This window comes from Phocoena sinus, chromosome 2, assembly GCF_008692025.1.
Source record: "Phocoena sinus isolate mPhoSin1 chromosome 2, mPhoSin1.pri, whole genome shotgun sequence".
Taxonomy (NCBI): Eukaryota; Metazoa; Chordata; class Mammalia; order Artiodactyla; family Phocoenidae; genus Phocoena; species Phocoena sinus.
Genome location: NC_045764.1, coordinates 156,288,965 through 156,316,836, shown reverse-complemented (window position 1 = coordinate 156,316,836; position 27,872 = coordinate 156,288,965). Strand labels below are relative to the sequence as shown.

At 37.6% G+C, this 27,872-nt stretch overlaps 1 protein-coding gene across 3 annotated transcripts in view; it reads left to right on the top strand.

The window, feature by feature from the left end:
• Window positions 1–27,872, top strand: part of GTF2A1 (general transcription factor IIA subunit 1) — a 127,894-nt gene that overhangs the window by 30,182 nt on the left and 69,840 nt on the right. For 2 of the 3 annotated variants that reach the window (XR_004348769.1, XR_004348770.1), the window contains exons 8-9: window positions 2,767–2,856; window positions 11,233–12,182. Coding sequence is in view for 1 of the 3 variants with exons in the window: in XM_032624941.1 (XP_032480832.1) it covers window positions 2,767–2,856; window positions 11,233–11,340 (198 nt within the window). In the remaining 2 variants the exon portion in view is untranslated. Of the gene's footprint in view, window positions 1–2,766; window positions 2,857–11,232; window positions 15,463–27,872 lie in introns of those variants that run through there. The other variant, XM_032624941.1, reaches the window with a different exon arrangement.

Genomic DNA, 27,872 nt, shown 5'->3' with positions numbered 1-27,872 from the left:
TCTGCCCTTTGGTGGATGAGGCTATCTAAGAAGCTTGTGCAAGTTTCCTGATCAAACCATCCTTTCTTATTGATTTTTTTGTTGTGTATTTTTAGAAGCATGTGATTATATCTTTGTTTTCCTCAGTATTCCAGCTTAGTTACTTGTATTCAAGATGGTGTTTGTCTTACCACAGTTTTCACTGTTAATTGCCTTCTGCAGCCTAAGATGTAATCTTCTGGTTTATCTTAGTACAAACTGCTTCTAAATTATCTAAGTCAGGGGTCCCCAACCCCTGGTCCATGTACTGGTACTGGTCTGCAGCCTGTTAGGAACTGGGCTGTACAGCAGGAGGTGAGCGGCAGGTGAGCATGCGAAGCTTCCTCTGCCACTCCCCATCGCTTCCATTACCGTCTGAACTATCCCCTGCCAATTTTTTTTTTTTTTGGCTGCGCTGGGTCCTCATTGCGGTGCGCAGGCTGCTCATTGCAGTGGCTTCTCTTATTGTGGAGCACGGCACGTGGGCTTCAGTAGTTGTGGCGCACGGGCTTAGTTGCTCCTCAGCATGTGGGATCTTCCCAGACCAGGGATCGAACCCGTGTCCTCTGCATTGGCAGGCGGATTCTTAACCACTGCACCACCAGGGAAGCCCCTCCCCTTCCAATTTTTTAATCCATGATAAAATTGTCTTCATGAAACTGGTCCCTGGTTCCAAAAAGGATGGGAACCACTGATCTAAGTAATGTTGTTTTAAAGAATACTGTTTTATTAAATATTGAATAGATGAAACAAATAAAAATATTTTATGATATAAAAAACCCAATGTCCACATCTAGTTAAAAAAAAAAAAATCCCACTGCCTAAATAAAGTCCCCTGGGTGCCCGTCTCCAATCCCCATCCTCTTCCTTCTGCCATCAGAGTAACCTTGCTCATGAATTTTGTGTTTATCGCTAACTTACCTTTATATTTTACCATATGTATTTATATTCCTAAGGAGCATATTGTTTTGTTTTACATGTCTGTTTATAATAAAGTGAAATAATTGTGTATTCTTTTGCAAGTTGATTTTTTTTGCCGACATGGTATTCCTGAGGTTCATCTAAGTTGTTGCATATACCTATAATTATTTTCACTGTTAAATGTTAAAAATTTATCCATTTTTGTGATGTGTTGAGCATTAGGGTTGTTTCTACTTGTTAACTGTTACAGTTATAAAATATTTTGGTATGTGTCTTCTGGGGACACATGTAAGAGTTTCTCTAAGTGTTGTACCTAAACCTTGAATTGCTGAATCATAAGGCATGCCTATCTTCAACTTACGATAAAATGCCACATAGTTGTACTAATTACACTTCTGGCAGTCAGTGTGTATAATGGTGCATATGTCTATACATCTTCACCAATACTTGACATTGTCAGGCTGCTTAATTTTTGCATCTGGTAGGTAGAAACTTTTGTTTCATTTTGGTTTTAATTTTTATTTCCTAGATTAATGATGAGTAGCAAAAGGCTTCTGCTACTTCACTTATTTTTTTTTTTCAATTTTCTTTTTTGTTATAAACACCATAGCAAATTTTAAAAAGCTGTTTGAACAGAGAAAAATATCGTAGTTCTTGATTTCCCACGTGTACTTGAGGCAACCTTGCTGTGCTTCCCAGCTCCTTCCCTGGACACGGCGGGTTGATCAAGGGAAATGGGGTTTTCAGGTGGGGGCGCTGGGGGCTACCTTCATCTTTATTTACCAGGTGGCCTCTTTTGATTCTTTCATGCTTTTTCTGTAGGCAGTCAAATCAAAAGAGAAAAAGTAGTTTTTCTTGCCTAAGCTCTATAATATTGCTTAGAAATGGCAATAGTGGTGGTAATTGCACACATTATGAATGTACTAAGTGCAAATTGTACTCCTTAGAATGGTTTAAATGGTGAATTTTACCTCAGTAAATTTTCTTTTTACATTTACATTGGTGATACCTATTTTAAATTAAAGAATATATATACATATATGTGTGTGAGTAGGTATAGGCCTAGACTTAAAATCATCTTGATTATTTTTCTTTACACCTTCATTTTGTCCTAGCTTCTCTTTCTTCATTAATTAGAAATCAGAGTTATATGTTTTATTTTCTGCCATGACTGAGGTCAAGGTTAACTTAGTTGGTCATTTTATGCTCTAGTTAGATCTTGACCTTTAATTCTCCTTGATACTGAGACCGAGATCCTCTCCTTCTTTTTAAATATGATTGCCTTAACTATGCTCTAAGCCTCCACTAATACTAATTTGTATTCCTAGTCCTAGTCCTTAATGTAAAGACTATCCAGGCTGCCAAGCTGTTTTATAACCCTGTTTTCCTATGCCAATTTCACCATTGTTTTCCCTTTTACACTGCTACTTCTGGTGGTACATACTACCACTACCATTATCTCATTAAACCTTCATATTTTGTTAGGTCTATTTCTAGGCATCTTAAAACAGTTACTAAAGAGAATCATCTTTTCGTACTATTAGGAAAGAATAAAGGAAGTAAAGTTAAACATCTTTTCAGGCTTATAAATTATATAGCTTAACTATTTTAATTATTGTATTTAATTTCTTGCTGGAATTTCAGTGACATTGGTAGAGTCTTAACACAGCCAGTTAACAATATGTTCATGGTATATATGCATTTGTCTGGCCCTTGGTTCTCAAAGAACATCAAGGTCTTTGTGATTCTTTTCTCTGAATATTAGAAGGGCCTTTTCTAGTAATATATGAAGTATAAGTAAATGAATTCTCCCTTTTTCATTTTTAGGAACCCCTCAATAGTGAAGATGATGTGAGTGATGAGGAAGGACAGGAACTCTTTGATACAGAAAATGTTGTTGTATGCCAATATGATAAGGTAAGTGTTTTATGATCAGGTTACTGACATTTTTTCTGTTGTAATTTCTTCCCTAAACCATCCTGTCTGTCTTGTTCATGCATTTGGTCAGCTGATTGATGCCTCTTATATTCAGTATAAGCAGTGTGAATGAAAACAATGTTATAGTTTAGTTAGATTATTTTAATAGAATGAGAAATTAATTTGTATAACTTTACAGTTGAAAAAAAAGTTATGAAAGAACTCATGGGAAGTATGTTGTTTTCAATTTAGACTGTCTCCCAACCTGTTAACAAAGTAAAGCTACTTTGTGGTTGTCCTTTACCATGAATAGTAACTCAGTGGGATAACCCTGTTTTCCCTCTGACTTCAACTACCTCAAAACTAAAAGGCTTTAATTAAATTTCTGTAACCTTTTTTTATTGCTAAGGAGAAAAGAACAACAGCAAAAAACAAGACTGATAACTAACAAAAGATACATTTTTACTGAAAATTGTTTTAAATTATTTAGCTTTGCTGTACTTTGGTAGCAGTAAAAAATTTTTAAACTAGGTTCTATGAGAATTAGTTATTGATTCCTTGATTCCTTAATTCTTAAAACGGATGCTACTTCCCAAGTATTTTTGATATAGTTATTGGCATTGTTAAAATTTTGGTTATTTGCTGAAACATTTAATTTGGAATAAATTTTTTTTTCTGGTTATAATCATTGAATTTATAGTAAATCCACAAATTATATTGCATTTTTATAATTTAATTTTAGCAGAGGTCTTTAAAATGTGCTGAAAACTCTAACAGAAGTAGTTGGGTTTTGTTTATAAGCACTACTCATTCAGTAAACGTATATTTATTAAGTGCCTAAATGTGTCAGGTACTGGAGCTGAAGTCATTATTATACAAGATTTGTGCCCTGCATGCCCTCCTTTACAAATGATGAAAATTTTAAATTTGTGTTGCTTTTATAGAAATGAATATTATAAGTAGCCATGTTTACTGCAAACAGATCTATAGGGAAAATGTTAAGAAAATAAATCTTATCATTTCCTAATGAAAAGGTAAAGTCAAGAGAGTTGAATACCCGTGAAATTATAGAATTAAATTAGTGAGGTCATTGATTCAGAGTTATCAGGCATCCCCTTTTGTACATTATGACTGCTAGGTAAGCACTTTCAATACCCTACACCAAGCACATTATAATAAAAGTAATTTCTCATTACATGCACATAGAGGAAGCGTATTGAAGTTAAAACAGTGGGAGATACCAGTAAATCTTTATTGCCAGGAAGACTCAAGGGAACCTGTTGGCAGCCAAATTATCCAGGGCACAGTTTCATGATAGCAAGATGTCAGATTTATCAGTCAAGAGAGGACCTTTACCTTAGCTTGACTTAAGAATATGCTTCTAAGTATTTTCATATTATAAGTGACTAGTTGTATTCTCCTTTGTACACTTAATATTTTAAATGTTAAAATTGGTTTGTTTTGCTCCAAGAGACAATATTTTAATGTTTTAAACTAAGAAATTAAAAAATAGATTTAAATAGTGTGTTGAATGATAAACAGTTATAAAGTTTGCAGAGATCTAATTTTTATAATCAAATGAGTTCTGGAGACTGGAGGGTTGAGTCTTGATGTTTTAGCCAACAGTAAAGAAGGGTGTGTTCTGAAATGGGTGTGGGTGTGGTTTGAGGCAACTTGAACTTTAGGAGTTTATTTTTGAAGACTAAACTTTAGAATTTCAACAACGAGTCAATTTTAGAAGCAATCATAGAGTTATTGTATTGCTAATCAAATGAGAACCTTAAACTTAATAATGAGGCAGGGTTCTCCCATAAGTATGGGTGGATAGGGACTGATGGCATCAGGTATTGAGTCTTCAGCCTTATTTGTAGGTAATTGTATTTAATATGTTTGTCATTAGGAAATTTCAGAGGCCTTTTTCCTGGCACTCAGGACACTCCTTCAGGAAGGGCTTAATTTAAGGCCAGTGAATTGTTAAGTTGTATTTTGTGATTTTATTCAAGTAAAAATATTTACTACTTATTACTCAATATGACTTCAGTGCTTAGTATATAGACTATTATTTGATTCATGAAACTTTTCTACATTTGCTTTTTGCAAGTTGTCTTGCAGCAGAATGCAGTCAGTTTCTTTACTTGTCTGTGGAATTCCTTTTTCTGGCTACTCAGCACTTGTTTGCTCATTTATTTATTTAATATATATATCACTTGTTTATTTAATTCCATGTCTTTCAGGTTGTAGTCACTTGGTTTGTACCGGAAATAAATTTGTATATCAATTTTTAGGATAGTTAATACTTTCTCTACAGGAAGTCAAAAGAAAAGAGGAGACAGATATCTTTTTATTCAAAAAATACTTACAGAGTGCCTATGATGTCCCAGCGTACTATTCTAGGAACTTGAGATACACCAGTGAACAAAACAAAACAGTCTCTGCTATTGAGAAGCTTACTCTAGTTGAGGGAGACAGATGTTAAAACATAACAAACGACAAATAAATTACGGTTGACTCTTGTACAATGCTGGGGTTAATCAGCATGTAACATATAGGCAGTCCTCTGTATCTGCGCTTCCTCCACATGCATGTAGTCATCCAACCATAGACCACTTAATTCTGTAGTATTTACTATTGAAAAATACCTATGTATCTCTGCACTTCCAAACCCATACTGTTCAAGGGTCAACTGTAATTAATATGCTATGCTAGAAGCTGATAATTGGTATGGGAAATTATTAGAGTGGGAAAACGGAACAGGAACAAAGACTTGAAGAAAGTTAGCCCTGTCATTATTCAGTGGCATAACCTGCCTGTTGTGTGTGAGGAGCAAAAAGGAGGCCAGTGTAACTGGACTTGGGGGAGTAGTATAGTAGTAGATTAAGTCAGAGCTAGGTGAAGGCAGATGGTGTAGGAGGACATGGGCTCTTCCTCTGAGTGAATTGGGAAGCTATTGGAAGGTTTCAAATAGACAAAAGTGATATCACTTACATTTTAATCTTAAAAAGATTACTTAGCTTTCTTTGTGAGAGCAGAGAAGAAGCAAAGGTTGAAATGAGGTTAATAGAGGGATATTGTCATAATCCAAGTGAGTGATAATGGTGACTGAGGCTAGGATGATAGTACTGGAAGTGGTGAGAAGCAGCTGGATCTTGGATGTTTTGAAGGAAGAGTCAACAGGATTTCCTGACTCTTGTATGTGCAGTAGAAAAGGAGGGATCAAGAATGGGTACAGGAATTTTTTTTGATGAGGAGTCAGACAGAAGCATGGAGATACCATCAACTTGGATGGGAAAGGCTGCAGATGGAGCAAGTTTGGGAAAGGAGAGTGGCTGGTTTTGGGCATGTTGAGTGTTGTATCTGTTAGACATTCAAATCATCCATCCTAAGGTGTTAGGTGTAATAATCTACATAATGTAATTAGACCAGAGCTATAAGACCACTTAATGCTGGAGTCTCTGTCCTGAATACTGTTTCACTTTATTGTACTCTATTTTGTTTTAATAAGTGAGAAAAAATTGACACATGTTAAATTTATATATAGCTTAAGTTAGTGATCTAGAGGAAAGGTATGGGAGTGATTTTCAAACATACAAAGTATTTGATTGTTTTTTAAATTAACTCCCAAAAGGCAGAACTACGATCAATAAGTAGAAGTTTGGAGTAAGCAGTTTTAGTAAGGGGTAAAGTATGAAAGAGTTATAAGAGAGCTATCCCAGGAAGGGATAACTTAATTTGCAGTTCTTTACCCCCCACTTTTAACCATACTCAAGCAGACACCGAACAGTGATTTGCTAAGAATGTGTCATGGAGACTGTCTGCACAGGGATGTTAGACCATGGAATTTTAGCAGTGGGATAAGAAAATACCTGTATATAGTGAGAATTTCTGCATTATTATATAAAACAGCCTGATTAGTAGAAAGCATCTTGGACTGGGGCAAGAGAATCATCTTTGTCACTTAACTGTGATATGCCCTTGGTCATGCCATGGAACCTCTCCAGGCTATAATTTTCTCTTTTGAACATGAAAGCCTGAAGTGGCAGTGATACTTAAAAGATGATTGGAAGGAAGGGAGAGAGTGAAGTCCTGGAAATCAACTAAGGGATATTGTAATAAATCATACGACAAGAGGCTGTTGACATGGTAACTAGAAGATTATTGATGGCCTTTTAGAAAACAGTTGCCAGGTGTCCTGAAGACAACTAAAATAGAATTAGAGAGAAAGTAATAATTAGAGAAATACTAATATTAGTGTGAATTCTAATACAGTGGGGCCACGGTATTAAAAAGGTCAGCAATATGGAAGTTGTTACTGTCTGTGAGGAAGAAGAAGAGAGTAGTTGTAAACATGATACCAATATTGAAAAGATAGTGTCCTGGTGGTCAGTAGATAAGAGGAATGAAGAAAAGCCTAAGGTCAAATCAATGGCATAGACATAAAAGGAGTTACAGAGAAAAGACAAAAAAAAAATGGTCTAGAAGCATCAGGGAGAACAAAGGGTATTGCTGTTTGAAATATTTGCCAGTATAAAATTTCCTATGAAATGACATGTATACACATACCTGGTAGAGGTAAGATATTTTTCAGAGAAATATTATTAACTACTTTAATGAACACAAGTACTGAGAGCTATAAAATAAGTATTACTAATTATAGATAAATTTATTTTTGAAAAACGCACCTAGTGAATTTTTTTTTAAGAGAGGTTGTCAAATTAAACTATTAAAAACCAATTTGACCGCAGTGGTATTAAACTAGAAATCAATTAGATGGAGATTAAATATGCTACTGAACAACCAGTGGGTCAAAGAAGAAATCAAAAGAGAACTAGAAAAATACCTTGAGACAAATGAAAATGGAAATATAACATACCAAAACTTGTAGAATGCAGCAGAAGCAGTTGTAAGAAAGAAGTACATAGAGAGAAATGCCTACATCAAGAAATAAGGAAAAATCTCAAATAAACAATCCAACTTTACACCTAAAAGAACAAGAAGAAGCCCAAAGTTAGTAGAAGGAAGGAAATACAAAGATCAGAGTGGGAATAAATGAATAGAGACTAAAAAGACAATAGAAAAGATCAATGAAACTAAAAGCTGGTTATTTGAAGAGATAAACAAAATTGACAGACCATTAGTTAGACTCACCAAGAGAGAGAGGACTCAAATAAATAAAATCAGAAATAGATATTACAGCTGATAACAGAAATATAAAGGATCATAAGAGACTACTATGAATAATTATACATTTACAAATTGGACAATCTAGAAGAAATGGATAAATTCCTACAAGCACACAACCTTCTAAGACTGAATCATGAAGAAATTGAAAATCTGAACATACTGATTACTAGTAAGGAGATTGAATCAATAATCAAAAACTTGCCAATAAACAAAAGTCTAGGGCCAGATGGCTTCATGGGTACATTCTACCAAACATTAATACCAATTAATGAATTAATACCAATCCTCAAACTCTTCTAAAAAATAGAAGAGGAGGAAACACTTCTAAACTCATTTTACAAGACCAGCATTACCCTGATACCAAAACCAGACAAGGATGCCACAAGAAAAGAAAATTACAGGCCAGTATCATCCTGATGAACATAGATGCAGAAATCCTCAACAAAATATTAGCAAACTGAATTTGCAATTTATTGAAAAGATCATATACCATGATCAAGTGGGATTTATTCCAGGGATTCAAGGAAGGTTCAACATCTACAAATCAGTCAGTGTGATACACCATGTTAACAAAATGAAGGATAAAAGTCATGTGATCATCTCAATAGATGCTGAAAAAGCATTTGACAAAATTCAACATAAAAAGTCTCAACATTAAGTTGGTATAGAGGGAATGTACCTCAACTTAATAAAGGACATATGAAAATCCCACAGGTAACATACTCATCAATGAAAGGCTGAGAGCTTTTCCTCTAAGATTAGGAATAAGACAAGCATGCTCACTCCTACCATTTTTCCTCAACATGATATGGGAAGTCCTAGTCAGAGCAGTTAGGCAAGAAAAAGAAATAAAAGACATCCAAATCAGAAAGGAAGAAGGGAAACTGTCACTGTTTGCAGGTGACATGATATTACATAGAAAATGCTAAAGACTCCACCAAAAAACTGTTAGAACTAATAAATGAATTTAGTCAATTTCAGGATACAAAAATCTGTTGTTTCTATACACTAATAATGAACTATCAGAAAGAGAAATTAAGAAAATAATCCCATTTACAGCTGCATCAAAAAGAAAAAAATATCTAGGGATAAATACAACCAAGGAGGTGAAAGACCTGTACACCGAAAACTGTTAAGACATTGATGAAAGAGATTGAAAAATACACAAGTAAATGGAAATATATTACTTGCTCATGGATTGGAAGACTTAATATTGTTAAATTGTCCATAATATCCAAAACAGCCTATAGATTCAGTGCAGTCTCTATCAACATTTCAATGGCATTTTTCACAGAAAGAGATCAAACAGTCCTAAAATTTGTATCAAACCACAAAAGACCCTGAAGAGCCGTAGCAATCTAGAGAAAGAACAAAGGCATCATGCTTCTTGATTTCAAGCTGTATTACAAAACTATAGTAATCAAAACAGTATGGTATTGGCATAGAAACAGACACATAGATCAATAGAACAGAAAAGAGAGCCCAGAAATAAACCCGTTCCTGTGTGGTCAATTAATTTATGACAGAAGAGCAAAGAATATAAAATGAGGAAAGGACAGTCCCTTCAGTAAATGGTGTGGGGAAAACTGGGAAGCCACATGCAAAAGAATGAAACTGGGCTACTATCTTTTATCATGCAAAATAATCAGTGCAAAATGACTTGAATGTAAGACCTGAAACCATAGAAGAAAGAAAACAGAGATGATAAGCTCCTTGACATTGGTCTTATTGGTGATTTTTTGATTTGACAAGAAAGCAAAGGCAACAAAAGCAAAAATAAACAAGTGGGACTACATCAAACGAAAAAGCTCTTGCACGTCGGAAGAAACCATCAACAAAACAAAAAGGCCACTTGCTGAATTGGAGAAGATATTTGCAAAGGATATATCTGACAGTGGGTTGATCCCCAAAATATACAAAGAACTCACACAATTCAACATCAAAACAAACAAACAGCCCAATTTAAAAATGGGCAGAGGACCTGAATAGACATTTTTCCAAAGAAGACATACAAATGGCAAACAGATACATGAAAAGATGCTCCACATCAGGAATCATCAGGGAAATACAAGTCAACCACAATGAGGTATATCACCTCACACCTGTTAAAATGGCTGTTATCAAAAAGACAAGAATTAAAAAGGACGTGGAGAAAAGGGAACCCTGTGGTACCATTGGTGGGAATGTAAACTGGGATAGCTGCTATGGAAAACAGTGTAAACCTTCCTTTAAAAATTAAAAATAGAGGGCTTCCCTGGTGGCGCAGTGGTTGAGAGTCTGCCTGCCTATGCAGGGGACACGGGTTCGTGCCCCGGAAGATCCCACATGCCGCGGAGTGGCTAGGCCTGTGAGCCATGGCCGCTGAGCCTGTGCGTCCGGAGCCTGTGCTTCGCAATGGGAGAGGCCACAAACAATGAGAGGCCCGTGTACTGCAAAAAAAAAAAAAAAAAAAAATTAAAAATAGAACTACCATACAATCTAGCAATTCCACTTCTGAGTATTTATTAAAAGGAAACAGAAACACTGATTCTGAAAGATATGTGCATTCCCCCGTTCATTATAGCATTATTTACAGCAGCCAAGAATGGAAGCAATCTGGGTGTCCATCAGTGGATGAATGGATAAAGAAGCTGTGGTGTATGTATATGTACAGTTGAATATTATTCAGCCTTTTAGAAGAAGCCAGTCTTGCCATTTATGACAACATGGATGGACTTTGCATTATGCTAAGTGAACTATCAGACAGAGAAAGACAAATACCATGTGATCTCATGTGGAATCTCAAACAAAAAAAGTGAACTTAAAGATACAGAGAACAGACTGGTGATTGCCAGAGATGAGGGTTTGGAGGTAGGTGAAATGGGTGAAGGTGGTCAAAGATACAAAGTTTAAGTTATAAAATAAGTAATCAGGAGGATATAGTACAGCATGGTGACTACAGTTGATAACATTGTATATTTGAAAGTTACAAAAAGAGTAGATCTTAAAAGTTCTTGTCACAGGAAAAAAATTTGTAACTATTTATGGTCTTTGTACACCTGAAACTAATACGTTACATGTCAGTTATATCTCAATTGAAAAAGAAACCAGTTTGCAATTGCAGTAATATACAAGTTTGATGTGTGAATGGTTTTTCTGTGGTTGTTTGTTTTCTCTTTTTATTTTATCTCATACATTTTTTACTTATTTATTTAGATACACAGAAGTAAAAACAAATGGAAATTTCATCTCAAGGATGGCATTATGAATCTTAATGGAAGAGATTATATATTTTCCAAAGCCATTGGAGATGCAGAATGGTGAAGAGTTGGTTCTTTTCTTTTATAAATAAAACAAAAGAAACTTAAAAAAAAATTTAAAGTGGACAGTTTGAAACTTGGGACATATACCAACCAAAACTTAACTTCTGCATGTCAGAGAAGTGCAGTAGAAGCGGAGCTACTGGAACAAAGAGACCTTGACAACACAGACACTACTTCTAACTGGCAAGCCATGGAACTGTAGCACCTGGGGTTGTTGGGGTGGCGAGGGTTGGGATTTTGTGTAAGAAAACCGTAATTGTCGATTTTAAATACAGGTACCTGCCACTGGTAATTAGCATGTAAAGCTTGGTTTATATTCCTTCCTCCAACTTGAGTTCAGTCAGAAGATACTTGTTGGAATGAACTGAAGAAACTTCCCTTTTGATAGATTGAACTGAAACTGCTTATTGTACATGGTTATATTTGGTAAAAATTGCGTGTGAGCTTTTTACAAAAGGGTAAGAATATGTGTTGAATTTTAATTCACTTGTATAAGGAAACAATTTAGAACGCATAATAGGTCTTAAATATTTTTACTTGCTGTTCTCCTTCAGTAATATATACCTCTTCCTTCCCTGCTTTATGGAACATCTATTTAAGAGTTAAAGGAAGTAAACAGTGATCACAGTTTGGAGACAAAATTTACCCAGGAATGGGTATTTATTTTAATTAGGTTTTGAGACTCATTAAATGTAGTTTTAAAGACTTGGGTCTCATCTGAGTTGAGCAGAATTAAAATAACTTCAGTTTCCTAACAGAAAAATTGTATTTGTTTCTTTTAGCCCCCCGACCTTAAAAAGAAACCCCAGTGGCTCCTCAGGAATACAGTGTTATTGCACAAAGGTACCATCTAGCTGAAATTATATACATATGAATAGATAGATTTTTTTTCCTGTTGGGCTGAAGAGTATATGCTTGTATATGTGTTTAGTCTTTAAGCTAAACAAACATTTAGATAACATTCTGTGCATTGATTGAAGCATTGGGCAGGTGGTGAGGACCTGGAATTTTATTAAACAATTTAGTAATTATAAAAGTTTTTTTGTGTTTACTAGTAAAGAATTTTAAAATGATTCTAAGTGAACACACTTTTAAAATGCAACTTTGTAATTTGAGGGAGAAATTTTGGGGTTAGAGGAGGGTGGGCCACTAAGTACATATTTACCTCTCTTTCATTTGGTGGCCCTTCCAGGCCATTGATAATATAGACATGGGCTCCAGTTTGCACATCGGGAAGAAAGCATAGAAATTTGACTTGTATATTAAAAATAATAGAAATGTTATATGATATTAAGAATGCATAGCTCTGTATTCTGTAAGGGGCTATAAAAAACAATGTGGCAGTGCTATGTTCAGTGTGAACGAGTTGCTTGGGAGAACTGTAGGAACTTGTGTATTCACCTTTGTTCTTACACCTAATTCTTTTCATGGTTTATTTTGACAAAATTCATGTGTTTAACTTACTTGTATATTGATTTTTTTTTAAGTCTTCCATTTTTGTCTTCCTTTTATTTGCCTTTGTGTTTCCAGAAGTAACATAGAAACACTTTAAAGTACATTGCAAAGAAAGACTGTGAGGTATTATATATCGTTTTTCCATTTTTAACACAAATCTTTAAACTTTCTTGAAAAGGCTAATCTTTTTTCTTTTTCTTTTTTTTTGCCTGCTTCCCACCCCACATACCACCTTGGTCCCTTTAACTTATGTTCTGAACTTTGGTATAAATGTGGTTTCTAGCATGCTAGGAGTTAGGTTTTATTTAGATGCCATAACTGGTGATACGGTTTTAATTTTTACTATATTAATTTAGTTTTCTGGAGGTTTATTTGTTTACCCCACTATGCTCAAAGCACACACAGGTTTGTTTGTTTTTTTTAATTAATGAGACTGGGAGGAGAGGAGGGAGAGGGGATAAAATCACAGAAGTCCTGTTGTTTGTTTGCCCTTGAGTATAGTTGCTAGTAGGTTTATATTTACCCAGTGAAGAAGTCAATGACCTGAACTACCTATAAAAGTTTAGCATTGCTGCAGTGTTGATTAAAACCCTTTCGCTATCTAGTAGTTCTTATGCTACTGAACCTTGGATTACTGTATGATATTCAGCTTATATTTTGGGCTCTCTATGTAGATGAAAACATTCGTATTCATAATAGAATTGTATACTGGCCTGTTTTTATACTCAAACATGAACAACCACTGCTTTCAGAGTGACTCATTAGGGTTATTTTGAAGCAGGAAATAGCCATTTATATTTGCACCTGTGTATATTGCATATTAATTATGACATACTTGGCAAGTGCTTTTCTTTTACCTGTGAATATTCTGAAAGCTGGTCCAAACAACACTGCATACCAAATTGTGCTCTTATATATTACTGCATCGTGTTCCTTTTTAATCAAATAGCATGTTTTAGTTTTATTAGAGTGGCTTGCTGTAAGAATGCCACTTGCTTATCTTTTATTGTACTTGAATTCTTAATCATGCTTTTAACATTTTATTTAACAAATCGTTTCATTAGGTTCTGTCATTCCTTTGAAAAGGCAAGGATTCCCACTTTCAGAATTTTGAAATGAAAATAACATGTTTATTCAAAGAGGGAAAATAGTTCAGACTTAGTATTATGAAATAAGTAAAGGTTTCAGAAAAGGATTTGTTTAGATTTGCACAGATGGTGATGGCACCTTTTATTAAAAAACAATCAGCAGTGCTAAGGAAATTTACGCAAAAGTACTAGATAAAAGTGTGGAAATGCGTGCCTTTCAGTGTATGTACTCTTTTTTGGTGGTCGTTTGGATAATCAGACCATTTGAATGGCTGAGAGCACATTTAAATTCTGTGGAGCGCCACATTTGGCTGAAACAACTCTTTAATGTGCAATTAGTTTCTAGAGTAAAATGTCTGTTATATGAGGGGGATCTTTATATTGGGCTTTTATATTTTTTTAAATGTTCACATTTCTTTCTATTAAATGCCATCATAATACCACGTTTATATTGTTGCCTCTCTTAAAATCAAAGCCACCTTGATGTTATTCTTTTAGGGATACATCAAGATTTGAGCAGTGTGTATAGTGATTAAAATGTGTTCTTGAAGAGCATACTGTAATAGACTGGCTTAGACAGCAAGAACATAAAAATATAATAGCTTTTGTATAAAGATTTTCTTTTGCTATATGAAAATCAAGGATTTGGTTTTCTTTTTTCCTGGCTTTTATGGAGGAATGAAGAGGGTTATCTCCTTCTAAGAGTAATTTTTGATTATCTTATAGCAATAACGTCACCATTCTTTTCAGAAGATAAATACACCTTGTATAGGAAATCAGACATAATTTTCTTGGGAGTCCCCTTTATAACTTAGCTTTTTCTTCCACTTGAGAAAATTCCTCTATTTTCAGATTATTTCATCTTGAACTTTTTTGAGCTTTTGTGCAATGTAATATTTTATTGATCCATCTTTGTACATTTTCATTTTATTTCATATGTCTATTTCCCACCTATCTGTCTGAATCAGCTATTTCAGATTTTGAATTCATTGGTTAAAAAATAGTTACTTTATATATCTCCTCATGGGTTTGTTTTAAATAGTTTTGCATTTTAATCTGTTATGTTATGGAAATTATTCTGAAGTTTGTATTCCCTTTTTAAGCCTGCCTTAGTCTGTTTTTTGTCATTTTTTTATGGTTTAAGGAAGAGCACACCAAACTTGATATTTTTGTTTATTTTGAGGAACAAGATAAACTTGTTTTTTTCTTCTCTCTTAAGGGAAGAACTACATTGAGTTGGTAGCTACTATTTCAAGTTTCCTTAAATCATCCAGTATGTATCAGGGCTACAATTGGGGGGAGGGGCTAATCCTTTTTGCTGTTCTGAGCTACTATTGTCAACTGCTGTTGTACATACTGTTATGTGTAAGGGCGTAAATATATTTATTATGTTTGTAAAATTCATTCTGTACAATTGCAGATCAAGGTTGCTCTTCTGTGATATATGGGATATTATGTTTTAAAGACCATCTTGGAATACAATTAGAGAACTTAGTATTTTGATGTACTAAGACCTATTTTAAGTTTAATATTTTACCTTTGCAAAAACTTTAATTAAAGATGTTATTTAAAAAAAGTAATGCTGCTTGCTTTGCTTACTAGTTTATAACATTGTTATATAGATAACTGAATAAAACTATACAGTTTAGAAAGGAAAATGCTTTACATTGTTAGTAAGTTCCATTTATCAAAAGAAGGTATCATTAAATTCTGTACCTTTAAAATAAGTAGGGTGGGATATCAGTCTGAATATTAAACTGTGCTATAAATTCTTAGTAGCTTTTAAAGAGAATAGTTGTGATTTCTAGGCACACAGGAATTTAAATTGGGCTAAATTTGCACCAACAAAGTGTAGCTAAAATTGATTATAATTAACATACTGTATTAAGTGAGTATTTCTACTCCAAAGAATAGATTACTTAGGATAAAACTATTTGAGAACATACTTGTTCTTTAATTCCACCATTTAGCCATATGTTTTTCTTTTAGTTCAGAGTTTGTAAATAATTGCATAAAAGGAGAATCAGATTATTAAGGCTTGTATTACATATTGAATATATTTTGTGTTATTTTAGAAGGTATTAAATAATTAGCATTTTAATTTATAGTTAATTCAAATGAATCATTAAGAAGCTTGCTTTTTTGTAATTTTTTAATCCTGTTACGGACTACTTTATCTAGGAAACATGCAAATTTTAACCATTAAAACAATCATAATAAAGATATTTTGTTTATTGCCAGCAAATGTTGTATTTTTGCAGTTTAATTCAAGCTCCTACATTGATGATCTTAACCTTTTTGGCCTCAGTTTCTCCATATGTAAAATGACAACAATATGGTTTTGAGGGTTAAAGATAATACATGTAAAGATTTTTGTAGTACATGGTAAGCACTCAGATATCCCAGTTATTTACTTAATTTCATAATTATATAATTTAAAATGACCTGTGGAGTGGAAAAAATGTTTTTAAATGGTCAAAAATAGCAAAAGAGAATGTGGTCTGATTTAAGGAGGGGCAGTGAAAGATGTGGATACAGCCAAGCAAATTAAGCCTGGGAGGCTGAGTTAGTGAAGCAGTGCATCTGTCTGTAGCAGAAAGTGCCTGAGGGAAGAAAAGGGAATGATGGGTATGGATAGGAATAATGAAACACACCAGAAGGCTTTAAGCCTTTTTTCCCTAAAGTACACATTTGAACTATATGTCTAAAATAGGTTGAATTTTCCCAAAGCTAAAACTGTAGTTGCAATACAACATTTTAAAAATTGCATGATTTTCCTAAATATCAGTGGATTCTGCTCATTTCATTTATGGAGAAAATGATAATGAAGTATTATTGTTATTGAAAGACATTGAAACTATGATTACATCACTCTTGAGTCTGACCTGAACCCCTCTCCTAGGGATTGTTGGCAATCCTATTTCTGGAGGCAAATGACCTTTGTGTCAATGCTCCTACTTCCCAGCCAAGGAAGAAGATGCATATATAAATAATCGATTACTTTTGTTTCTGTTTTGAAATACAAATTTTCTTAGTTTGAAAGGGAATCGAGCACAGAGCACGTATTAACTCACTCATTCAACTCTTTCTGGTGATCTCCCATAGGCCAGGAATTATGATCAGTATTATTGGTTGAGCCAGAGATGAGTTAAGATGGTTGCTGCCTTTAAAAGCAGTGAGGTTGGATTGTCTGGGTTCTAATCCCAGTGTGGATCGGATTGACAGCATGTTACCAAACCTGCTACCTCATAGAGTTGTTGTGAAGATAAGATAATGACATGATGCATACATTGCATTTAGCACAGTCCTTGGCACATGTGTGTATATCCATATGTTTTAGTAAGGCATAATGGTCACAGAAAAGATCTTAGACTGGCTAGGTTACTTTGAATTTTCCTTGTCTTCCTGTCATAATAGAAACACATTTACCGTCTGGGTTGATGCTTCTGCAGATTAAAGTGAGAGATCAGAGGACTAAAAACTAGCAATTATAGAGAGCATTGAGCTTGCCAATGGAGATAGTTCTAGAAGCTTACTTATAATTGTGGTCTTCACATTGGAAATGAATTCTGTGTTCTTGAATCAAGAATGTTCTGGATCTTATCTTCAAACTTCATCTTTCTGAAGGTTGTTGAGCTGAAATGATACCAGTTACCTCCTGATCACTTCTGGAATAGCCTGCTTTCTTAAACACAATGTGACAGAAATGGAATTCATTCCAATTTCTATTTCCCCACTCCCAAACCTTGTGTGTATCAGTGACTACTGTTCTCCCAGTCACTGGGATTTGAAGCTCAGTATCCTCTAACCTAGTCTTCACCAATATTAGGAAATAGCTCTACTGCCTACCAGGTGCTCAAAACAAAACCCACAAGTTTTTCCTGATTCCCTTCTTTTTTTCACTGGTACCTAGTCTGAGTCACCCCAAAACCAGACTGGCATCAACTAGTCTGACAAAGGTTACACTTGGCCTTTCCTATGAAGGGAGAACCTGGGGCAACTTCCCTCAACTGGATCTCAACTGTGTCTGTCAGAGCCCCTGGCCTTGGCCTACCTCTCTGTGACAGGATGTGGGCCCCTGCTCGTTCTTCTCTTGCTGACCCTGACTTTGTAGATTTGTCTCACTAAAGCCCATTTCTTAATATATGTTCACGTGGAAGCGAGTCACAGTTTGGATGCACAGGTGGCAACTACATAGGGGGACCCACCTAGTAACACAAAGTTCAGTTCTTAAGCAAGGCATTTACACCTGATTTTCCCCTATGCCTGCAGCATTCTCCCTTTAGATCTTTATATTCCCATTGTCAAGAACATTCCTTTTGCTTCTACCATGCTTTGTCTTACGTTGACATTTCTTGATTTGTCCTTCCTCATCCCAGGTTTGCTCTAACTCACTTTTTATGAAGACAATTGATATTTTTAATATAATGGACTCTTAAAAATTAATAGAATACTCCATTAGGGAAAATACATATATATAACAAGTCAGTTCATCTAAGAAGAAAGGCAGATGTCAATTAATTGACCCTTTTAATAATTGAAGGAATACAAAATAAGACAATAATAATAAATCATTTTTCCATCTCCCCAATGACCAGAAAAAAATACCCTGTCATGGTCAGGGTGTGGATAAATGGACCTTATGATGCATTGCTCGCAGGAGTGCAAAATGGTAACAGCTTTCTGGTGGACAGAGGGAACAAGAAACACAAGTGCTTCAAGTCAGGACAGGGGGATGGTATCTACAAGGTACAAAAGTTATCTAAGAGGCTCAAGTGTAGTAAGCATGGGAGAGGACAGATATTTGGGGGAGAAATAAAAAGATCCATATTTGATATATTAAGTTTGTGGTGCCCATTAGACATTCAGGTTGAAGTATCAAGAAGGCAAGATATAAGCAGATGGAGCTCAGCGGGGATGTCTGAGCTGAATAAGACCATTGGTATTTATTATCATATTGAGAGGATTTAAAGCCATAGAAATGATTCACCTAAGCAAGAATGTAAAAAGAGAGGGGTCCAGGACCAACCCTAAAGGCACTCCCAAGACAGATTGGGAAAAGGATTAGTTAACAGGAATGGCTGCATAATTTGTAGAACCTAATACAAAATGAAAATGCGAGGCCCATTGTTCAAAATGTATTAAGAATTTCAAGATGGTGACAGTGGAGCCCTTTGTGACTGCACTTGTCACATACCTTCGAAGCTGGTCCTGGGAGTCAGTAAGGGACAATGAGGAAGCAAGTCCAGTTAAGTAGGAAGAAAGGGGAGAGGTTGGTGTTTTACAAGTCAAAGAGGATAGTATTTTAATAAAGATGAGGTCCTGGTTAGCTTAAGCCATTCTTTCCTGGCCATGGTCATTGATTCAGGGATTCAGGATTCTTGCTTGAAATGCTCAGACTCTCTCCTGTCAGATTTGGATGAGGAGGCATTAGCTCCAATTGCATTAGCAGCCATCCTATGACCTTGAGAACTGAGCTTAAGATAAAGATGATACAGGGAGGCAGAGCAGAAGATGGAAAGAAACAGCATCCTTCATGACTTCTTTTTTTTTTTTTTTTTTTTTAATAATTTATTTTGGGCTGCATTGGGTCTTTGTTGCTGCGCACGGGCTTTCTCTAGTTGTGGCGAGCGGGGCCTACTCTTCATTGTGGTGCGTGGACTTCTCATTGCAGTGGCTTGTCTGTTGCAGAGCACGGGCTCTAGGCACGCGGGCTTCAGTAGTTATGGCACACAGGCTCAGTAGTTGTGGCACACGGGCTCTAGAGCACAGGCTCAGTAGTTGTGGTGCATGGGCTTAGTTGCTGTGCAGCATGTGGGATCTTCCCAGACTGGGGCTTGAACCCATGTCCCCTGCATTGGCAGGCGGATTCTTAACCACTGCACCACCAGGGAAGCCCCTTCATGACTTCTTGTAACTAAGCATTTTAGTAGGTAATTTATTCCATTTACTGTTATCATAAATACTGATTTTGTATTTTCTGTTTACCATTCTTTTTCTTTATTTCTTCTCACCTCTCTGCCTTTTAATTGTATACAATTTTCTGCATTTTCCCCTGATGATTTGCTGGCTTGTTTTAGGCCTAGGTTTTGAGACTGTGTTTCCCTTGGGAAACTCTTGTTTCTCTATACTCAGAGGGGCCTATGAGCATAGCTCCTAGACACACAGTGGAAAATACTATAGGGTGAAACAGCTCAGACTTTGGAACCAGGCTGACCTGGGGTTGAGTGCCAGGTGTACTACTCTCTCTGAGCCTCAGATCCCTCATCTATAAAATCTATAGTAAAACCATTATTATAATGGTTATCTTGCATCCTTTTTTGTAAGATATAGTGTATGTAAAGTGTAGGGCACATATTAGGTCTGAATATTTTTTTGGCCATGTGGTACAGCTTGCAGGATCTTAGTTCCTTGACCGGGGATCAAACCTGGGCCCCAGCAGTGAAAGCACTGAGTCCTAACCACTGGACTGCCAGGAAATTCCCTGAAAATATTTCATTATATTAGCAAAAGGGCCTTAAGTTTCTTTTGGTTTCATCTTCATACTCTACAGTTGAGGACTTTAAACCCCCAAAAAAGTAATGCAAATTAACCAACATTGTGCAACTAATAAAAGGTATAGCCAGAAGGTCTCCTGATACTTAGGTAGATTCCTTGAGGCATGCAACCTACAGGCAGTGATGTCCCATGGCCAAGTTTCCTCGAACTTGTTTTAATAGTATACAATGGTGGCTTTTTAATGTACAGTTGAGACAAAAGGATGGCAATTCTCCTCTTCTTACACCTGGCCTACTTTACGTATTTGTACTAACTGCTTGTGTTTTTGGCAATGAATCTCTGGTCCCATGTGGCAGCCTGTCACATGTTGGTTTTAAGAACAGATGCAAAATGATTTGTGAAAATATCCCATTCAATTTGAGGTCAAGTAGTTACCCTCCTAGACCATTCTGTTTTCTCCGGGACTTATCTGTGAGAAGCTGCTGTAAACCTTGTTGCCTTTTCAAAATAAAAGGCAATTGTATGACAGACTCTAGGTCCATCTACAGAGTGAAGTAAGTCAGAAAGAGAAAAACAAATACTGTATGCTAACACATATATATGGAATCTAAAAAAAAAAAAAAATGGTTCTCATGAACCTAGGGGCAGGAGAGGAATAAAGATGCAGGCCTAGAGAATGGACTTGAGGACATGGGGAGGGGGAAGGGTAAGCTGGGACAAAGTGAGAGAGTAGCATTGACATATATACACTACCGAATGTAAAATAGATGGCTAGTGGGAAGCAGCTGCATAGCACAGGGAGATCAGCTCTGTGCTTTGTCACCACCTAGAGGGGTGTGATAGGGAGGATGGAAGGGAGATGCAAGAAGGAGGGGATATGTGGATATACGTGTACATATAGCTGATTCACTTTGTTATACAGCAGAAACTAGCGCAACATTGTAAAGCAATTATACTCCAATAAAGATGTTAAAAAAGAAAAAGTCAATTGTATTCTACAAGAAGGCAGACTATGGGGTGGGAGGGAATACCTGGGGACCACCAGAGTGTCTCTGTGGGCTTAGTCTTGTACCTCCTTGTGTGAAATACTCCTGATTGTAATTAGAGAAACAGGGTACAGCTGGCTGTTTTGTTGTTTTAAGGGAGCTTGGTTTAAAGGCATAATTTCCATTCCTCAATAATCATCTCTTTATGAGAGCTCTAAAATATGAAAAAGCTCAAAATCTGAAAATTTTACACATCCCATAGGATAAGGGTAACTTGAGGGGTTATCTGGGCCATTTTTGTTTTCTTAGGCATAGACTTTGGAGGCCATCAAATTGATGAGAATGTGGGCATTTATTAAAAAAGCCTCAAGAGAAGAGTGTTCTATGGCATTCCTTAGGGGCTGAAGATTGGGTCACTGGACTATACATTCCATTAGGGCTGTGAATATGTCAACCATATTTCCAGGACTGAACTCTGTGCCAGACATTAAAAGTACATATTTGTTAAATGAACGAGTGAGTAAATGAAAGTGCTGTGCTGGTTATTATGAATAAAGTCAAGGATCTGTCTTCTTCATTTTGAAAAAGACACACTGACTTTTCTGCAGTGTTGACAGATCTTCCACACTATGGATGCCGTAGGGTAGCTTGGAAAAGCTGGGCAGAGCAAGTACAGACAGGAGAATGAAGAATTCCACCCAGGTTAGTTTCATAGTAGTTATCCTCATGGGTGTGAAGTAGTATCTCATAATTTTGATTTCATATTTCCCCAGTGATTAGTGATGTTGAGCTTCATGTGCTTATTGGCCATCTGTATATCTTCTTTGGAAAAATGTCTATTCAAGTCCTTTGCCCATTTCTGAGATGGGTGGTTTTTGTTTTCTGTTGTTGAGTTTTAGGAGTTCTCTATATATTCTAGATATTAATCTCTTATCAGATATGTGATTTGCAAATATTTTCTCCTGTTCTGTGCATTGACTTTTTACTCTGTTGATATTGTTTTTTGATACACAAAATTTTTTAATTTTCATGAAGTCCAGTTTATCTATTTTTTAAATTTTGTTGCCTGTGCCTTTGGTGTCATATCCAAGAAATCATTTCCAAATCCAGTGTTGTGAAGCTTTTGCCATATGTTTTCTTCTATATAGTTTTAGGCCATAGATTTAGGTATTTAATTCATTTTGAGTTAATTTTTGCATTTGGTGTTAGATACAGGTCCAATTTCATTCTTTTGCACGTGGATATCAAGTTTTCTCAGCACCATTTGTGAAAAGACTGTCCTTTCCCCATTGAATGGTCTTGGCACCCTAGTCAAAATAATTTGGCTATATTTGTGAGGGTTTATTTCTAGGCTCTCAATTCCTTTAGTCTATGTGTTTGCTTTTATATTAGTGCCACATTGTTTTAATCACTGTAGCTTTGTAGTAAGTTTTAAGATCAGAGGACTTTGAATCTTGAGGGCTTGAAACAAAGTTTCAGGACCAGGCAGAGGTCCTATATATGTTTAGGTCCAGTGGTGTGACAGTGACTGTCTGGGGCAAGGGTATCTGTGGCAGCCTCCTAAGCACACTTTTGCTGGGGCAGGGCTGTGGCTTTGCCTCCTTTGCTTGATTGCTCACTGAGCCTGGTTTTTCAGCCTTCCTGTTGATTCTGCAAACTACTCTATTCTTCTAATCAATTCTTTTCCTGCTTAAATTAATCAGATTTTGTTTTTATTGTTCACAACCAAGAGCCCTGACAGTGTAGCTCAGTTCACTTGGGAATGAGCCACACTGAACTATGAGTTAGCATGAAAAGCTTTCTTAATCATGCAAAGCAGTGTCCTTTGCATGGTTCAGCAGCAAGGTTCCTATTCAGTTATACATCTATCCCAGTGTTCAAACACTTCCACATTTGTCTCTTGGTAAGCTGGGGTAACAAGGTTTGATTCAGCAAAACTGGAAACAGAGGCATGTCTTAAGAATCACCTTCCTTCCCTTGCAGGGAGTCTTCTGCCTTATATTAACCCCTTCCTCCCATTAGGCATTCAATATCCTATAACCTTCACTGGATACACAAAACAGCAATGTATTTACATTATTATTGTTAACATTATTTACTGTTTAACAGTTACAATTTTGGTTGGCTGGCTGATTATACTTGAGCATAAAAGAGTTTCAGTTAAATTTTAGCTCCTTATTTATAGCTTTGTCATTATTTATTGAATACTTACTACATGCACCGTGATAGCTAGACCCAAACTCCAACCCAATACAGTCCTGGTAGAATGAGTGGTCAGGAGGGTCGGCAGAGTCAGGTCAAGATGCCTCATCGCTAGCATCACTGCTCTCTGGAGGCTGGGGCTTGCCTGGATGAGGCCACTGGAGGCCCATTTGTAGGAAACAAGGAGCACAGAGGTTCCATAGTCATCGACGTCTCCCTAAACCTGCTCTAGCACAAGTCTGCCTGCACCAGGCCCCCCACTCTAAAACTTCCTCTCTTTTCTTGGTATGAACATACATCAGGACCCTGTGCCCTATCCTGAGATGGTACTCTTTAGTTTATATGTTCTACGTTATAAGGAGTTTGTGTGTGATGGGTACTTAATGTTATTTTCATGTTCTTTATTAAACCCTATTTTTGACATGTCCTATATATTCTGGAGCCTCCCCCTAGGGTTTTACCTCCCACAGTCAAGGTACCTTATGTGGGGAGTTCTTGTTCCCAAATAAGAAGGGCATCAAAGATGACAGGAGAAGCGCACTGAAAGGTTTTATAGACACAGCTCTTAGTGGAGCAGAAAGAAAAGTTTGGGAATAGAGGTTTCGATGAAGGAAAGAGACTAGGAGTGAATCTTTCTTGAGTGCCACAAGCTTCAGCTGCTCTTTTAATTCTCACAATAGCCCTGAGGGTGGTTATTTTTATGGGGGTCAAGTAATTTGACTAAGATCACATAGTGAAATGATGATAGTGAAGCTTAGGCTTGTTGCAGAGTGAGGCCAAGATTGTAGCTCAAGGATGAGTTAGGTCTCTCCATCTCCTCAGTTTGCAGGAACAAATGGTTTTCACCTTAGCTAAACCTGTGGACAAGAGGCTGCAGCCTTACAGCAGCCTGGTCTCCTGTTTTTGTTCAGAGGAGGCATTCTGGGAACACTCGTTGACTCTTCACCGTTTGCATTCACCACTCTAAAAGGACACTGAAAAGACAGGGAGAGAAATAAATACAGCACCTGGGGCCACAGTGACAAAGCCACTCTGGAGAGTGGTTCTGTGCTCACTTGAGGATCAGCAAAGTGGTTAGTTATGACTTTTCCCCCTCTACTAATAGGATTAGGTTAAATGAGTTAAAGGAAAAGAACGTGCTTTCAGGAAAAAAAATTTTTGTTTACCTGAAGGGAGGGTTGTCTACACTGAGCTCATACCACTTCTCTTCTGGAGGTTTATTCCCAAGTAAGCTCCCTAATGCAATCAAAGTGGTTCCTACAGCTTTTGAAGGTTTCATTGTAGGGCGCAGCAGGAATATAGAAACCCAGAGGCTGATGCCCTGTGGTCACTGAAAAGCCCCACTTTCAGTTTTTAATTTAAGTACGTGAGCGTGGGCAGCAACTCTTGTTGCCCGGCCTGGCCTGCCTCCGGGGAAAGCTGTCCCACGTGGCCCTCCTAGGCACATTTTGCAGCAATGGTACCCCCAAGGCAGGGGGCAATCTGTCCCAGGAACAGGCAAGGAGGGGGCGAACCGTTTGCAGAGAATTTAGACGTAATAATAAAGCTGATGAAATTCGGCATGCTTTTATTATTACCACTCCCTGCAAGAAATAATTTTTTAGTGTAAGTTCTAATTGGCCTAAATACAGCAGTTAGTGTTGAATTTTAGTAATAAAATATTTGTTAGCTTCATTTGCATTACATATCTTTTAAAAGCCATTTTTCTACATTTCACATGAGTGAAATAAGACAATTACAAAAATACAAATACCATATGATTCCACTGATAGGAGGTATCTAAAGTAGTCTGATTCATAATAACATAAAGTAGAATGGTGGTTGCCAGAGGCTTTGGGGAGGGGCAAATGAGGAGTTATTTAATGGGTAGAAAGTTTCATTTTTGCAAGATGAAAAAGTTCTGGAGATTAGTTGCACAACAATGTGAATATACTTTACTGAACTGTATGCTTAAAAATGGTTAATTAAGATGGTTAAATTTTATATTATGTTTTTAACCACAATTTTTAAAAGTATACATATTTTTTAACAAACATAATCAGTGTGGACGTTAATTTGGACAACTGCCAGTTATACAGTCAGACCCCGACACTTGGGGTACAGTCATATTCGTTGGTTTCAAGAATCAATTCCCGAGGGGGGGACCTTGAAGATGGCGGAAGAGTAAGACGCGGAGATCGCCTTCCTCCCCACGGATACACCAGAAATACATCCACACGTGGAACAACTCCTACAGAACTCCTACTGAAGGCTGGCAGAAGACCTCAGACCTCCCAAAAGGCAAGAAACTCCCCACGTACCTGGGTAGGGCAAAAGAAAAAACAGAGACAAAAGAATAAGGACGGCACCTGCACCAGTGGGAGGGAGCTGTGAAGGAGGAAAAGTTTCCACACACTAGGAAGCCCCTCCGCGGGCGGAGACTGCGGGAGGCGGAGGGGGGAGCTTCGGGACCGCGGAGTAGTGCACAGCGACGGGTGCGGAGGGCAAAGCGGGGAGATTCCTGCACAGACGATCGGTGCCGACCAGCACTCACCAACCCGAGAGGCTTGTCTGCTCACCCGCCGGGGCGGGCGGGGCTGCGAGCTGAGGCTCGGGTTTTGGTTTTGGACGGAGCTCAGGGAGAGTACTGGGGTTGGCGGCTTGAACATAGCCTGAAGGGGTTAGTGCACCACGACTAGCCGGGAGGGAGTTCGGGGAAAAGCCTGCACCTGCCGAAGAGGCAAGAGACTTTTTCTTCCCTCTTTGTTTCCTGGTGCGCGAGGAGAGGGGTTTAAGAGCGCTGCTTAAAGGATCTCCAGAGACGGGCGCGAGCCGCGGCTAAAAGCGCGAACCCCAGAGACGGGCGCGAGACGCGGCTAAAAGCGCGAACCCCAGAGACGGGCGCGAGCCACGGCTAAAACCGCGGACCCCGGAGACGGGCGGGAGACGCTAAGGCTGCTGCTGCCGCCACCAAGGGGCCTGTGTGCGAGCACAGGTCACTCTCCACACCCCTCTTCCGCGGAGCCTGTGCAGCCCGCCACTGCCAGGTTCCCGGGATCCAGGGACAACTTCCCCGGGACAACGCACTGCGGGCCTCAGGCTGGTGCAACGTCACGCCAGCCTCTGCCGCAACGTCACGCTGCCTCTGCCGCCGCAGGCCCGCCCCGCACGCAGTGCCCCTCCTTCCCGCATCCCCCAACCCCCGGCCTGAGTGAGCCGGAGGCCCCGAATCAGCAGCTCCTTTAACCCCGTCCTGTCTGAGCAAAAAGACAGACGCCCTCCAGCGACCTACACGCAGAGGCAGGGCCAAATCCAAAGCTGAGCTCCTGTGAGCTGTGAGAACAAAGAAGAGAAAGGGAAATCTCTCCCAGCAGCCACAGAAGTAGCGGATTAAAGCTCCACAATCAACTTGATATACCCTGCATCTGTGGAATACCTTAATAGACAAGGAATGATCCCAAATTGAAGAGGTGGAATTTAGGAGCGAGATCTATGATTCTTTTCCCTTTTCCTCTTTATGTGAATGTGTACGTGTATGCTTCTGTGTGAGATCTTGTCTGTATACTCTTGCTTCCACCATTTGTCCTAGGGCTCTATCCGTCCATGATTTTTTTTTTTAAATTCTTTTTCTTAATAATTAAGTTTAATTGTAATAACTTTATTATACTTTACCTTCGTTCTTTCTTTCTTTCCTTCCTTCCTTCCCTCCTTTAGACAACGAATCACCCCAAATTGAGGAGGTGGTCTCTGGGAGCAGGATTTATGATTTTTCCCCCTTTACCTCTTTTTGTGAAGGTGTATGTGTATGCTTCTGTGTAAGATTTTCTCTGTATAGCTTTGCTTCCAACATTTGTCCTAAGGTTCTATCCGTCCCTTTTTTTTTTTTCTAAATATTTTTTAATTCAATAACTATATTATACTTTATTTTATTTTTACTGTATCATCTTTCTTTCTTTTTTCCTTCTTTCCCTCCTTCCTTCCTTCCTCCCTCCCTCCCTCCCTCCTTTCTTTCCTTCTTTGCTTCTTTCTTCCTTCCTTCCTTTCCTCCTTACCTTCTTTCTTTACTCATACTTCTACTAATTCTCTCTACTTTTTCTCCCTTTTATTCTGAGCCGTGTGCATGAAAGGCTCTTGGTGCTCCAGCCAGGAGTCAGGGCTCTGCCTCTGAGGTAGGAGAGCCAACTTCAGGACACTGGTCAACAAGAGACCTCCCAGCTCCACATAATATTAAACGGTGGAAATCTCCCAGAGACCTCCATCTTAACACCAGCACCCAGCTTCACTCAACGACCAGCAAGCCACAGTGCTGGACAACCTATGCCAAA